General features: G+C 39.0%; 1 protein-coding gene across 1 annotated transcript in view; it reads right to left on the bottom strand.

The window, feature by feature from the left end:
- The window catches only part of LOC126188959 (importin-7), a gene marked incomplete in the record, with an annotated part of 145,515 nt that overhangs the window by 20,166 nt on the left and 107,914 nt on the right, over nucleotides 1-17,435 (bottom strand). Inside the window, 2 exon segments of the mRNA XM_049930718.1 lie at nucleotides 5,675-5,790; nucleotides 12,756-12,818. Of these exon segments, the coding sequence (XP_049786675.1) occupies nucleotides 5,675-5,790; nucleotides 12,756-12,818 (179 nt within the window).

The raw sequence follows: 17,435 nt of genomic DNA, 5'->3' as shown, positions 1-17,435 counted from the left end.
GTAGCAGAACATACTGCTAACCACAAGATGCTAAATATCAATGGCATCCTTGCAACCCATCCATCAATCCTGTAATTCTTCTGGCCTCACTCTCTACTAAACCACTGCACCCACACCCTCTACCCAACAGTTTCTCTTTCCTCTGTTACTTTGCCAGTTCCCATACCCACATCATCATCATCATCATCATCATCATCATCTGCTGCTGCACAAACTCACTGACTCTGGTGCTCATGCGTGGCATTGAGATCCCAAGCACCTGCTGCCTCCCTCTGACATGTCAGCCACCGTTCCCCTAACCTCCATCCTGGCTCTTTTTTCTCTCCACCCAACCCACCTAACAACCTCTTACCCCAGCCTACCTACTGAACTGCAGTCCTAGCAACGTGTGTCCAATTGGCACAATGTAGCTGCACACTTGTGGGTTCTTGCATATGTACTGTAACTCCAATAGATTTTTACAAAAACTAGCACAGTTTTCATTCTTTTTTGTGCCAGTCAACAACGAATCACTTCTACTGATGTTTGTGTGTGCTCTTTTCTCCTGCAAGGGCAATATACTCAGCAGCTTAATAAGTGAATTTACAGCAGCATTGCTTAGATTATCAGCTTTTGCATTGCAGTTATTTGGATGTATTTTGTGGAAGAGGCTTAATTATGATACAATACATGTCCGTGTAGATAACACGGAACATCATGGCAGAAGTACTTTCCACTGTACCAGTTATTAAGACTTTTTCCTGTACCATTCATATGTGAAGTGTGTGTGAACAATAACTCATTAAATGCCTCTGCACTCAAAGTAATTAGGTTAATTCTGTCTTTGTGATCCCTACGGAAGTGATACGTAAGGGGCTGTAATATATTCCTAGATTCCTTATTCGAAAGATAGGCACGACCTATCTTCAAGTGTTTGACATGCAAATAATATTCTGCACGAGTTTTTTTGTACCCAATCTCCTTTGTAGACTCATTGCATGTCCCAAATACTCTACTAATAAAATTAAATCTGCCATCTGCTTTATGAATGAACCTATGTGGTCATTCCATTTCTTATTCTTGTAAATTTTTATACACAGGTACCTATACGAGTTGACGGATTCCAAGTATACAATGGCTTCTTTTCCTCTTTCCTTTTTTGTGAAGAGTATAATTCGTAACATTCAAAGAAAGTGGTCAATCTCTGCACCAGTTTGAATTCTTACCAATACCTGACTGAACATTCTGTCATAACTCTCCATCTAAGATAAAATGCTGCTTCCTTCCTATCAATACATGCTCAATCCAGTTGGAATTTGCTTTGTACGACTGTACTTTCAATAATAAGCGTATGTGTGGTATTGTGCCAAATCTTTTACAAAGGCAAGAAATACTTGATCTTCCTGACTGCCTTGATCCATGGTTTACAGGTGGTCTTCTGAGAAGAGCACGAGTTGGGTTTCACATAACTGTTCAATTGTACTTGAGTTCAGTTATATTTTAGTTCAGAATATGACCTAGGATTCTACAACAAAAGACATCAAGGATATTGGATGGAAGTTTTGTGGATCGCTTCTCCTACCTTTCTCGTATACAGGTATGACCAGTAGGCTATATTCTTTTAATTGCTGACGATGTTTTTCTGTCCAAGGAATCTACAGCTATGGTATATTATGGTTAAAGGGAGGATGAACACTGCCATAAATTTGGCATAGAATATGATAGGAATTCCCCAGGGCCCTAGAGCTTTTGTCAATTCTAACAATTTCATCTGGTTTCCAACATCACTGACACTAATTCTATTTCTTCTTTGCAATGCACAAGAGTTAAATTAAGGCAATATTCCAGGATTTTCCTTTGTAAAGGAACATTTGAAAAGTGAGTTCAGCATTTTGGCTATTGTGTTGCTACCCACAGTTTTTAGTTCTTGTCTCGTCCATGACTGCCTGGAAACTTAACTTTTGTGCTACTAGTCACTGACATGAGCAAAATACCTTCTGATTCCGAGACAGATCTTTTGATAAGACTCTGCTATAGTAGTCACTGAATGCTTCACATATTGCCCTCTTGACAGCCAAAACTGTTTAATTTAGCAGTTCTATCTAAGCACTATACGCTTTGTTTAACATCTAATATGCTGTAGTCTCTGTTTTCTTGGAAGTTTCTTTATACTGACTGTACCATAGATGATCCCTCCCATCATTAACTGTTCTGCTAAGCACGTATCTATCTAGTGCGTGATCAACTGTTCTTTTAAACTTGAGCTGAAGTACTTCTACATGTTCCTGCCCAGAACTCAATGTTTTAAATTCTTCACTAAGATTAATTATTCCCCCTTTATACAGTTTGCTGAAAATATACGTCTTTCTGTTTAGTTTAGTTGCCCCTTGAACTTGAGTGGTACTGAGAGACAGATCAGGACCTTGACCTTTCATCACCAGGTGCTGTAGCTGAAAATCGTTATTACCGCGACTGACTGCTGGATAATTTTAGTCCCCTTCGATGATTACAGTATGACTGGATAACTTACATACAAGAAAACTGAGGTTTAATCCACAGTTTTCGGTCACACCAGGGGCAAGGATCCAACAATAAGTTAATGTCCACATCCGATACAGAGTCTTGCCCAAAAAATTTTGCATCAAGTTTCAATTTCTACTCTGTGGTTGTAAGTTATTCTGCTGCAAAAAATATACCATTCCATTTCCCATTAGTTTATCCTTTCAATATACACTTAAACCTTTCTCAAAAAATCTCACTGTTATATATTTCAGGTTTCACTCAGATTTCTATACCTTATAATATACAAGCTTACTTTATATTATACAAGCTCCACTTCTTTTTAGGAATGCTTCAAAGTGTGTCACGTTGCGAATGCTTTGACAGTTAATCATCATGATTTTAATATTCTCACATGTGGGAAGCATTTGCACTGACACTTCCAGGTCCCCAAAGATATTTAGTATCACAGTTATCAACCACTTCTATACCATCAAATAACAAATGCATTCTCCTGTATGCTTCTTTATTATGTAGTTGCAGTGCTGCTGTTTGTTTTTTCATTAGCAAAATTATTCATGCTATATAGTAACGCCATTTGAGAGTGTACGGTGACAATGATATCTTTGTTCTGACAGATTAAAGCAATGTCATCTGCATGCTGTATTTTCTTGGCATTAGTAGCTGACATTTTGAATACAATGGGAGCCAGGAACAATCTTGGAAGAATACAATCATACAGGGTTGAGTAAACCGGCTAGCTTCTGACACAGACTTACATCACAAATTTCAGCATAAAGGCCTTCTCTTCATTATGTATTGTTAGCTCCCATCAGATACGTAAGATGCAGCTGATTTGACCCATATCCCAAATCTGAATTCCATAAATGCTTTATTAGTGCTTTCTTTTGTCTTTCTAAATCATACTTCTCAATTGGGGTATTTTATATGTCATATCATCGACAAGATTCAGAATTAACTCCTTCAGTAATTTGTATGTGATTTTGAGTAGGCAGCTATGCGTATATCAAATAACGAAATGACAGTATCTAAGTAAAATGACAAAGGTTACTGTCAGTAATTCTTAAGATTTGGGTAAATGGACTGATGAAATACCAATCATTCATGATGTTACAAAACTACGCTCAAAATTATTGAAAGGAATCATGTGAAATTACACCAAGATGTCGGAATAATTATACGTTCTAGAGCCACACCACATGTTAGTCTTAGCTACCATATCCCATCTGTGCATTCACAAAAACATATGCTATTTCAAGATCAGCGAAAAAACTCCCAACACAAAATACACACGGTAACTAAACAGGGTATGACCCATATATTACTGTAAAGAAATCAAGCAGCCAAACGATTAATGTATTTTAGCTTCTGTGAAGTTAGAAATTCATGCAAAAATTTCAGTTACTTTGTAACCAAGCTTTTGCAGTTAAATGTGAAAAATTATTTATAAGAACATGAACACAGGTATCATATGAACACAGCAATAAGAGGATTTAGGTCAAAATAAACACATCAAAAAAAGTTTTGCATCACCCCAGTTCCCAGAACTCTGGAAGAAAGACATTGACTGTGGATATTGTACCACAGACACAGTCCCTTTGACTGCTCAGATATGTCACTAAACCCGTCCAAAGATACATGAGCAGCCTGTATTAGTCAGAGGGGGTCCGACAGCCAATCAGTTCCAGTCATTCCACCAGGAAGGAGGTACACGGCTCGTGTTGTTACTTTGTGCCATGAAGGGCTATCAACAATGGACGTGTCCAGGCATCTCGGAGTGAACCAAAGTGATGTTCGGACATGGAGGAGATACAGACAGGCAGGAACTGTCGACGACATGCCTCATTCAGGCCACCCAAGGTCTACTACTGCAGTGGATGACCGCTACCTATGGGTTATGGCTTGCAGGAAACCTGACAGCAACGCCACCATGTTGAATAATGCTTTTTGTGCAGCCACAGGATGTTGTGTTACAACTCAAACTGTGCGCAACAGATTGCAAGGTGCGAAATTTCACTCCCAACGTAGATGGCGAGGTCCATCTTTGCAACCACGACACCATGCAGTGCGGTACAAATGGGCCCTACAACATGCCAAATGGACTGCTCAGGACTCTCATCACATTCTCTTCACCGATGAGTGTCGCATATGCCTTCAACCAGACAATCATCGGAGACATATTTGGAGGCTACAAGATCAGGCTGAATGCCTTAGACACACTGTCCAGCGAGTGCAGCAAGGTGGAGGATCCCTAACGTTTTGGGGGTGGTGTTATGTGGGGCCGACGTACAGCGCTGGTGGTCATGGAAGGCGACACGATGGTTGTAAGATACGTGAATGCCATCCTACGATCGATAATGCAACCATATCGGCAGCATATTTGAGAGGCATTCGTCTTAATGAATGACAATTCGTGCCCCTATCGTACACATCTCGTGAATGACTTCATTCAGGATAACGACATCGCTCAAGTACAGTGGTCAGCAAATTCTCCAGACATGAACCCTATCGACATGTCTGGGATTGATTGAAAAGAGCTGTTTATGGACAACATGACCCACCAACCACTCTGAGGGATCTATGCCAAATCGCCATTGAGGTGTGGGACAATCTTGACCAACAGTGCTTGTGGATAGTATGCCACAATGAATACAGGCCTGCATCAATGCAAGACGACGTGTTACTGGATATTAGAGGTATCTGTGTGTACAGCAATCTGGACCACCAACTCTGAAGGTCTCGCTGTATGGCGGAACAACACGCAATGTACGGTTTTCATGAGCAATAAAAAGGGGCAGAAATAATGTTTATGTTGATCTCTATCCCAATTTTCTGTACAGGTTCCAGAACGCTCAGAACCGATGTGATGCATTTTTTAAATTTATTTTATGTGATTATAAATAATATTATGAGGTTATAAGACAACTTTCTCAACAGGCAAATAGTGAACTCAATTTAGGAGCAAGTTTTCTTATGCAAAATGCACACAGACAAACCAACCACATAACTTGTTAGGATGATCACTTTTTTAACAAAAACATTTGTACTTATTAAAACATGCATTTTAGTGCTAATAATTTTGAAGCGGTCAATATTTTACAAGTAAAAACAATAAAACTATAACTAGCTTCAGCTTTGAAATTTTAAATATTAGTAAAAGCATCATCATGGCTACCTGAATACTAGTAGTAATAGTGAATGGTGAATTAGCTTTATGTACTTTATCTTCGATGTTTTCCAGATATTCTTGATGAGCTTCATCTATATCATCCTCATCACTTGATAAAATTTCTGGAAACAAAAAAAAAAAAAAAAATGCCATGAATGAAACATTTAAAAACAGTGACTGCACCGCAACATTTCTGTGTTTGTTGCATTTGCAATCTACATGAATCTCACTTTTACCTATGTGCTTTCATACGCCCTGTGCTCACATTTAAAGGATTGTGACACCCCTAATTTCTGAAACACATTAAATGAGAGCTAATCAAAAACACTGAAACAAACTTTTATTGAAGGGTATGTGAATGGAGCCTGCAACATGTTGTGTCTCCATGCAAGTCAGGGACCACCTCAGAAAGAGAGAGTGCAATGCCATGTACACAATGAAGGAAGTAGCAAAGAAGCTAAACAACTATGTGGTACAAAAAGAAGAATTAAGTTCGCAGAATGTAACTCAAGAGATGATAAATGGTAACATCAAAGTTGGCAATGAAAAATGTTAAAATCTGCCATCAAATAAAGTGGAGGCACTAACAGCATATACCACACAGTTTCCATTGCAGATGTCTGGAATTCAATTTTGCAACAAAACTTGTGTACGACTCTTGCATTGGATTTCAAATGGTCATCGACAAACATATGTTACATTATGTGTGTGGAGAGTATGTAATCTTCTGTGGTAGAAATACACATAAAGAGTGAGTACCTACTGAATGGTGCTTTGAAACTTGGTCTTGATTTGTGGAAGAAATTTCTGAGAATGTATATCTGAAAGGCAGCACTGTATGGAATTAACTCAGGGCCTTAGGAAAATCTAGGAAGAAAAGCCAGATGTGGACTGGCAAAACACACACACACACACACACACACACACACACACACACACACACACACACACACACACACACACACACACAGAGAGAGAGAGAGAGAGAGAGAGAGAGAGAGAGAGAGAGAGAGAGAGAGAGTGTTACAATTGGGGGCAAATCTACTTTCTCTCAATTTTCATGGGTAGGAGGTATGTGAGGAATACATGATTATTATCTTATAGTACAACACTGGGTGTGATCTATAATATTTTTGGTATTTATTCAACAAGACATGATAATCTACTCTATAGCAATTCATACAAATATAATAAGAACACTATAAAAGTAAATTTCTTGGTACAGCACAGAATATGAACAGTTTTTCCTGTGTATCCACTAAAAAACACAAATTTCAACTCAAAAGGTTGCAACATCAGACACTGAAATTGTTAAAGAGGAACAATTTACCACAAAGGAATTATTTATTCACATATGAAGAAGGTATCTACACACCTACAGAGCTGCTGTAAACGAACAACAACTTCCCAGTAGTAGCAAGAGGAAGGGATCATACATAGCAGATTAAATGACATCCATTCCATCTCTTCAGTTACTCATTCAGGTATGATTCTTTTGTTTATATTCTATTGGAATACTTTCTAGTAATTTTCACACTTTTGGACACATTATCATAAGATTTTCAGATGACATTACTATCCTCACTGGAACTTAGAAAGAACTGCAGGATGTGCTGAATAAAATGAACAGTCTATTAAGCACAGAATATGAACTTGAGAGTAAGTCGGAGTAGACAAAAGTTATGAGTAGCAGAAATGAAATTAGTGATAAAATTAACATCACAATTGGAGAATGAAGTAGATGAAGTGAAGAAATTCTGCTACCTCTGAAGCAAGATAACATATGATAGAAAAGGACAACATAAAAGAGCTGACACGCACAGGCAAAGAGGGCATTCCTGGCCAAAAGAAGCCTCCTAGTATCAAACATTGGTCTTAATTTGTGGAAGAAATTTCTGAGAATGAACATCTGAAAGGCAGCACTGTATGGAATTGGCTCAGGGCCTTAGGAAAAGCTAGGAAGAAAAGCATCTAAGCACTTGAGATGCAATGCTATAGAAGAATGCTGAAAATTAGGTGGACCGGTAAGAATTAAGGCGGTTATCTGCAGATTCAGGGTGAATAGAAATATGTGGAGAACGTTCTCAAGAACAATGGTTAGCATGATAGAACATGGGCTTGTATCAGGGAATAATTTTCATCATGCTAGAGGGACCTGTAGAGAGTAAAAACTGTAGGGGAAGACCAACACTGAAAAATAATGGAGGTGTAAGTGCTACTAGTTAGTGGAAAAGGATGAAACATGAGGGGATGGAGGCGGTGGAAACCATTCTGATTTTTGATTGATACTCTTCAGCTTTAAAAAATGGACCTGTAACAGACTGACTGTGCAGTTTAGAGATCAAGTCCTGTGACTCACATGCAAGAGGTTGAGGGTTTGTACCTTGTCAGATTCTTTGAAATATTTATATTTTTTTAATCTTCATTGAAATGACTTTAATCGTTATTTTTATTCAACTGATTGGGTTAGACTTATATTTTATATCTATTCTTTTGTCACATCATTTTAATCAACACAATTTCTTCAAATGACTCATTTCTTCTTCCAACTGTGCTTTCTCCACTTGAAAACTTTCTGCAAGTGATTTTAATTATTTTTATGTATTAACTTCGGTTTAATGCTTTCTGTTTCAACATCCTACATTTTTTCCCATGTTACTGACATCATTATTTCCATTCCTCATTTTCATTCACTTCATGTACAATCACTTCTTTTGTTGAAATCTTCGTCTGCTTTACTTGACCAGGGTGTATACAGGGACAAGGAAAAAAATCCCGGATTATTCCCGGATTTCTCCCGGATATCCCGTTTAAAAAATATGCTTTTTCCTGGGCGACAATACACTTTTTCTGTGCTAAGTGACAGTAAGTTTTCCGTAGATTTTCCCTTGGAACTGTAAAACTTATCAATCCTTTGAATGGTTAACATTTTATACAATCGCATAGAACTTCCCGGAAAAAAAGAAAAGACGGAACAAAGAAGTTTTGGAGAGACTTCTAATAAAAAAAAAAAAAAAAATAAAAAAAAAATAAAAAAAATAAAAAACAGAAGTTTTGGAAAGACCTTTGATTTGCAGCAACATATACGTTGCATATTTTCGTATTACGAAAGTATAAATTCGAATTGCACCAAACACAGCGTGTTAGTTTCCGGAGCGTTGAAACCGAGGTTGCGATGTCCTTTTGTAAGCGAGTCATATCTCAAGCCACGAGATCTCGTCAGCCAATGACAGCAACTATTCAGAGCATAGGACACGTGTTATAGTCAGCCAATAGCAAGATCACTGGTTACATTGCGTGAACACGCAAGAGGAAAAGTTAACGGTTTACATTAATGTACACAGTACCGTATATCTACAAGAAAAGCTAAGCTTTCACATATAATGTTGGTCTATAAGATAAACACGCTACAACAGAAGCTAAGCTTTCACATGTAATATTGGTCTTTTTTGCGTGTGTTATACTTTAAGACACATCACACAAATGTGCCAGTAAATTTAAAATTATGACAAATATCTGGGTTCCAAATTCTTGTAAGTGGCTGGTCCTCAAACTGTTCAGTTTCGAACACTCTGTGACTTAGATATCCATCCCACTTTCTCACATGTAACATAATTCATCTTGCGCAAAAAGAAATTTACTTTGAAAGTAACACTTTTCTAACTACCGTTCGCAATACTATCCGGAGACTGTTAGAAATAGGTTCGATTTACCAGTTGCCAGAGAGCGCCAGAAAACGCATTATTGTGCGTGTGCAACTGCAGTGGTGTAGGAAGCCCGTATGTTCATGTGTATAAAGCACTGAGCTTTCATTACACCATAAAAGAAACAGGTCATCAGAGGGTACTCCAAAGAGCATCGGAATTTTGTAAACCATACTAAAATGCATAATTCGGCTTTAAGTGCAAATTGGCTTTTTCCAGATTCACAATGAAGCAGGTCCCATCTGATATTAAGCTTTTCAGTGTGGTTTTTGGGATGTAAATTTTCTGGGAGTACCAGTACTCTACGGTCTCATGTTTGGTTCTTTATTATGGCATAATGCAATATATGGCAGAAGATGATAACGTGCACTTGAAATTGCACTTTAAATTCAGCGAACAGTTGGAACTAGCCAATACTGTAGAATGAAACACTTCGTTTCAAATAAAATGACTGCCTTGGCGGAAAGATTAATAAAGCCAAATTTCTTTAGAAAACTTGCAAAAATAAGTTCACTGTTCTGCAAGGCGATTAATACTTGACTGCTGCTAACTCGGAAATAAAAAATAAAATCAGAAAACTTAAATTAATAATATATTTTTGCCCTCCGTAATTATGTAAATGTATTTTAATTCACTTGATAGCTCCCGGCCACAGAAATCCGTTTTGTTTCCATTTGACGTGGGAGCTGTACACGAAGAGAAGCAGCGAAAACACTTAACGTAAACACGGGTCACATGGAGGTTAACCCCTCCCCACTACCATTCAGACAACTCTGTGCAAGAGTGAATCTGGCAGCTAGGGTGCACGAGAAAAATTATTCTCGTTTGCATCTGGCTGCTTGCTGCTACTACCAATACAGCTAACAGCCAAACTTCAAATAGCGGGAGAAAGTACTGCTTAATACGCGAGTCAAATGCGCATGCGCAACAGACCGCTGGCAATTGGTCAAACGAACCTAATGTGAACAGTTGTGACGTCATGCTCATAGCAAGCAGTTTATTGTTACGAAGAATTACAGTCTGTGCCCTACGGCCTTTGACATATTTCTGCTATTTGCAGACGATTGTGCGTGCACGGTTTTTTGTTGTTGTAAACTGCACATTTCCTTTGCCACTAAAGTTTTATTTTTTTCCCTCTCGTTTATATTTTATTGCTGCAGTATCATTCTCCAGTAGCAGGATACAATAGCATTCTTTGCTAGAGAATCAATTCTGCAGTCAAAATCAAAAAATTTAACTGAAAGCTAAAACAATGAAAAATTCCCGGGTTTTCCTGGTTTTCTCCCGGATGAAAAAATTCCCGGGTTTATCCCGGATTTCCCGGTTGTCCCGGGTCGTATACATCCTGTTGACCAAAGTGAAATAATTATTAAAGATTTGAATGTTTTTATGATGCTAACCACCCAAAAACTGTACATCATGAAACAAAAAATATAACAAACAACACATTTCTGACACAACTGCACAGTCAATGTAAACAGATTATTTTTTCTTTCATTTTTTAACCAATACATAGGCTTTTTACATTGTTTAAATATTACAATAAATAAATAAAAATAATTAAATTCACAAGTACAGAGATCAAGTGGAAAAAGCATGGCAGGAAGGAACAAAGGACAGCAATTTGAAGAAATTAATATGTTTATTAAAATAAGATAAATAAATAGAAATAGACATTTAACCCAGTTAGTTGAATAAAGGTAAGGATTAAAATCTTTTTGATAAAGATTTGAAAAGTTTCAAAACACCTGATGAGATTCAAACCCACAACCATTACAATGCAGAAACAGTCAAATTTCCCGTTTATAAAGCTAAAGAGCTGCATGAGAAATTTTGAAACACACTCTGTCTATTACTTGGAAACAAGTGCCCACCACACTCAATGGTAGCAGAGTTTGATTCCTGGGACCTTAACCTATATCACTGTAGAGATGATTTCAAGAAGTGAGGATCTCTCCTTTTAAGCAATGTATGAGGTTTTTGTGACACTGGACAAACTGGAGATCTTCAAATTACGCCGCAAATTGAGTGAAGCCTCCAAATAAAACGGAAAATATTGTGGGAAATCCCTAATTAAAAATGTATCTGAAATTGAACAACTCTTCCTCCGCAATACAGAAATGATGCTGAATTGTGGCAACTGATTTCCCAAATAAACATCAGTTCATACACACATGGACAGGAAAATTTTGGATAAATGGTAACACAAAGTTGGTGGCTTTTAGCAAAATAAAGCAAAATTGATTTTTTAAGAAAAACTGCATTAAAAATAGATAACAAGCCTGAGGATGACAGTTCACAAATATTCGTAAATGATAGTTATTGAATGATGTTGAAATCTCCTTTGCCTTCTGGCTGAGGGTCACATATTCCTGTAATCTTAAAATCACAATTCATTGCCTGCATAACTAGCTATGAAATGACGTCAAAAATAGCACCGAACATGGGGTGGGGTGTAAAAAAAGGGGCAACTCAAAATCTGTTAAAAATTTACATCGAATATTGCAAAAAAATAACACCCAATTTGGCAAAAGTAACTCATATAATTTTTTGGGGGTGGGGGTGCGGATGGAAAGTGAAAGAACCATCACCAACATTTAAGAAAATTAACACTGAAAAATGAATAATATAATACCAAAATCAGCAAAAAACACAGAAAAGTTCGCAGATAATGCCAAATTTGGCAAAAAAATCACTAAAATTGACAAAAAGAACAGAAATTGCAAAAAATAACACCAGATTTGGCATAAATATAACACCAAATCTAACAGAAGATAATAAGTAACACTGAAACGACCAGAAAATAATACCAAAATGGCCAGAAAATAACACTGAATGTGGTTATAAAATAAAACGACTTTCCTGCCCCTGCATACACATAATTGTATCAAAGGAAAATTCAATTGATAAAACTAAAATTACGAGACAATTGCTGGCCATTGCTTTTCTCAAGGAAGTGATATTTATAGCACTGCTGATAGACACACAAAAGTAAAAAAAGACATATTGCCAAGCTTTCAGAACTAATAGTTCCTTCATTCCACACAGCTCTCTGACCAAGGAACTATTAATTCCAAAAGCTAGGTAGCGTATCCCTTTTTACTTTTCTATTTGTTGATGCATTTATTGGTGGTATTACACATTTTGCCTCTTTAAGGTAATTAATGGAAAGAAATTTTGTCTCACAACTTATGAATTCATATAAATATAAATAAAGTGGAGTATATTGTCTCATAAGTTATCAATTCATATAAATAAATTGTAGTCTAAATAAGTGGTTCATTCAAACTTAAGATGGTAAACAATTACTGAAAAAGACACATAATATTTCAATGTAATGAAAAGGAAAATGTTCCAGTTATGTTAGCACAAAAAGTAATCACCTTGATCAATGTCAGTTTCATCCTCTTCATCTTCTGCTTCCTCTTCACCTTCTTGAGCCTTTGCTGGAACATGGGATGTTTCATTAAACACACAAGCAAAAGTTATGTTTCAAACCTCATTCTCTCTTAAGCAGACTTTATTGCTTTGTATTACACTAAATATATGTTTCAGTGTATGTTTAAAATCTGATACTTTTTTTTTGTTTTTTGCACTTCACAATGTGATTGTGAGTAATGAGCACATTCAGCCCACAGTAACATTTTCCAGTTTTTTTCTTTAATAATAATTGTGCATCCTGTACATTCCAAACTTCACGTTTTTAATCAATATCACATTGACAGATAAGCATGCCATCTGCCATATGACGAAACATCTTCCTTCGGGGTAATAAAACAATATGCACACAGCCTTACGCAGACTACTTAGACGGAACGTCAATTAATATTAGCAGCTCTGATTTCAAATGCTGAGTTTAGCATCTATGAAACCACTGTGGTGATCATATGTCATCCACTTAACATAACTGCAAAGACTGGAGCAGCAGCTGCAGGCGTGAATTCTATACAAACTCTAATGCCAAGGAGCTCAGTTACTAAAAAGGTGATTGAACTAAGATAACAATAGTCACTGATCTGTTGACAACAGAAATTTGCAATAACTTGTTTTTCCACTTCCATCAATGGTCCCAATGGTAACGAGATCAGACCTAACTGCTCAACTCTCTAATCAGAATACGCATTCAGGCAAAGTTTTCATCCCCCACGTCAGAACCTGATTTTTCTACACTGCAAACCAAAATGTAGCTCTCTCAGCAACAATTTTTTTTATGTACAAGAAAAGGTACATTTACAGACAAAGAAAACACAATCATGCCTATAATCATCGGCTAACATGCTACCATCAGCCTGAGGATCTTGGAAACTACAATCAAAGGTAACCTTCAACACAACCACAACCACCACCAGTGGTAAGTAGTCAAACACAGAAAAGGAAGAAATATTATGAAAGTTGCATGTTTTGTCAACTTTGTTTAAATTGTAGAGCAGCGCACCTCAGGCAGACATGGTGTTCACAGGAAATCGCTTTTAGTCTCATTATGAAAAAAAAAAAAGGTTGCAGTTTATTTAATAACTTGTCTGATCAAAATAAGCTAGAGACTGAGCAGTAATGTGGTGACACAGCACACTACATCATTGCTACTCCTGGCGCGAAAGTCAACACGCCATGCTGCCTGGTGCTCGCCAATCCAGCCAGAGGCACAATGTGGGACTGGTCGCCAAGAGCAGCACCGCATATGTTGACAAATGTACAGCTGAAGATGAGCATGCCAGCACAATTCTAGCACCAGGCTAATTCTCCAAACTACAACTCCTATTAAAAGCTGATGCACCAGCTCAGATACATACTTTATTGCTTCCACTGTTTACTGTCATTCTACCGTACTATGCTATGGTACTTTGATTTGCTATAACTTTGTTACACTGTTAGTCTGCCCTCTAATATGACTATTATGCTCGTGAATGTTTATCACTGCACTTTTACTTTTCCAAATATAACTGTTTATTGTTTTACAATATTGAGAGTCAAAACACAATTGGCACCGAAGTCAATCCGACCAGTGTTTGCCGTTAGTGGTTGTCTCAGTAACATTTGCATTGCAACAGCAGACAATGATTCAGACAGCCTCAGCCATGGAGGCATTTACTGCATCAGATCCTGCAGTATCAACTCTAGAGGCAAATGTGCCAGGAGGCTTTACTCACAAAGCTGCTATCCAAGTGGCAATCCACTCAACCACGACTGTTTCTGCCTTCTGAGGATGGGACACTTACGGACAGCGATTACATCAACATTTCACCGCCTTTCAGGTGAGTGATACTGGCACCATTAAATCTTTTGCTGTCTTTGGCAAAGCTGCATACTTATCACTTATTATGCAAATTGGTCCTTTTAACCGAACCTGCCATGCTATCGTTTGAAGAAATGGGTAATCTGCTGAATGCCTACCTTCATAGTAATCGTCATTGCCATGCGATTTGCTCTGAAGTCAAATTCTACCAATTCCATAAACAGCCAAGCCGAACCTACCACGCCTGTGAGCCGGAACTGCAATGGTAATGCAAGAAATGTTGCTTCACAATTTCTAAAACTAAAAACTGATATACTTATGTTATGACCTGTGATCCAATTATTAGAGCAGCACCCCAATAACAAAGTCAGGCAGAGCACCTAGCAATTTGACAATTCTATTCTGAAAGAAGTGCTTAACCTCAGTCATTCAAAGTTGAGCAAGCAGCAGGCCAACATTCAGACACTTAGGCTGATGGGGGTAGCAGTAACTACAGTACCAGGTAGTCGTTATGGCAGATCAGACGAGGTTGCAGCAGCAGCAGCAGCAGCAGCAGTTCAGCATTGACAATGGTGAGCAGCGTCTAAGCACTAGCGGACGACATGCATTGTGTCGTGACTCAGGAACTGGTGTGCATTCCCATCTTGCACGAACTGTTTTTTCAAACATTCTTGTTATGACTGCCCGGATGGACCGTCACACTGCAATAGGCATGGGTATCTCATTAAACGTATGCAACACATGCACCTTCCATAATCTCTTCGATACGAGCAACCAATAGATATTAACTCAGTGATTTTAGATGTTCAAGCTATAGATGCAGCACCAAGCAAACTTTTCGTAACTCAGCAACAAGCAATCTTTTCGTAATTGGTATATAAGGGAGCAACAGCCTCCGCCCTAAATTACCACACTTATTTTCAGCTAGGTGCACTGCCCTTAACTCCTACATCAGGCTGGCTTGTCAGCTACAGCAACCAACATATCCCCAATAAAATATCAATTCATAGTGGATAGATATACACAAAAATGTTGCAGGTTTACTGATTGGGCATCAATCAGCAAACAGAGCAACAATGTGCAACACAACAAACTTCATCTAAACACTATTTTTCACAATGCCAACACCCACACAGCCGCAGGAACAAATCGATTTGGATTTTGAAGGCCCCTTTTTAGACACCAGGCAACAGCCTTGCCGCAGGGGATACACCAGTTCCCATGAGATCACCGGAGTTAAGCGCTGTCAGGCGTAGCCGGCACTTGGGTGAGTGACCATCCAGCCACCATGCGCTGTTGCTATTTTTTCGGGTGCACTCAGCCACGTGATGCCAATTGAGGAGCTACTCGACCGAACAGTAGTGGCTCCGGTCAAAGAAAACCATCATAACGACTGGGAGAGTGGTGTGCTGACCACATGCCCCTCCTATCCGCACCCTCAACTGAGGATGACACGGCGGTCGGATGGTCCCGATGGGCCACTCATGGCCTCAAGACAGAGTGATTTTTAGACACCAACTGGCTGTGTGTCATCGATGCATATTCAAAATCCACTTACATCACAAATGGCTACTCTACGAACACAGAGACTACAGTAAAGGCACTCTCAATAATCTTCCAAATTGAAGGCCTCCCACACACATTTGTAACAGAAAATAGATCTCACTTCCAAACCCCAAGGTTTGAAAATATTTGTCAGCAGAGTGATGTCCAGCATATCAAATCTCTGCTGTTCCACCCTCAGTCAAACTGTAAAGCAGGGTGGCTAATATGCACATTAATGTCAAACAAAAAATACAGTGAATAATTTCCTGTAGAAGAATCTTTGACATTTTTTTCTCAGTTCCTACAGGGCCACACCATTCGAGGACAAGAGTCTGACAGAGCTGCCACATAGCTGCATCCCTGTACCCTGCTGATTGTCCTCCTGAAGCAAGACCTGTAATGCTCTCGCCAAGCCTCTAGCTGCAGACACATGCAGCTTTGGACAACATGAAAAATGGATCCCAGTTGTCATTACTGAGAAGAAAGGTCACCGAGTCTTCACATTGGATGAAGGCAATGGTTGCCCATCGTCAGAATCGGCTCCACCTCTGTAGCATCGGCTGGTGGCTGCCTCCATTTGCTACAACCCCTATCTTACCCTGTTCTGATTTTCCAATTTCTTCATTGGTATGCCAGTCACAGCTCTTCTTACCTGACCCCCAACATCTGTCTTTCACCACAACCTGCAATTCACTCCCAGCTGAAAACTTGTCAGTCCTGTTACTGAACTCTGCCGCAGGTCTACCAGCTGTACTGCCTCTAGCTGCATTCCACTTCATCATTCAAAGAAGCCACTGGCCCCACCGATGTTGCCACTACGTAAGTCCCTACAGGTCCACTGCTACAAGTGGCAACCACACTCTCTCGAGTCCGATGTGGACACGGTGCCTGCACCGGCTCCACCGGCTTTCACCCAGCCACTGTCCAGGTCACAATGTGGCTGTCACCATTCCGGCCAATTCTGGTCTTAGGCACCAGCATCTGCACACAGTGAGCTCGTCACCTCACCGAGTCAGTCTGCCAACATGGTTATCTTGTACCTGTCAGAGCCCCCCACAAATCTCCTGACATTCCGCATGGCGCGAGGCCATGCTTCACTGGACAGCTTCCTGCCTCTGTATTAGGGAAGGACTCCTGTAACCCACTGGGTTACTGCACTTTTTGGCTGGCATTTCCAAGGCATTACCCAGATGTAGATACCACTGAATCTTCCAGCCACAACTAGACCATAGTTGCTTTACACCTCAGCGATCACAATCTGCGCAACATACGGCACTACTGCTCC

The sequence above is a fragment of the Schistocerca cancellata genome, chromosome 5 (assembly GCF_023864275.1).
Source record: "Schistocerca cancellata isolate TAMUIC-IGC-003103 chromosome 5, iqSchCanc2.1, whole genome shotgun sequence".
NCBI classification, from domain to species: domain Eukaryota; kingdom Metazoa; phylum Arthropoda; class Insecta; order Orthoptera; family Acrididae; genus Schistocerca; species Schistocerca cancellata.
Note: the sequence above shows the minus strand (reverse complement) of the source record. Positions and strands in the feature narration are given on the sequence as shown.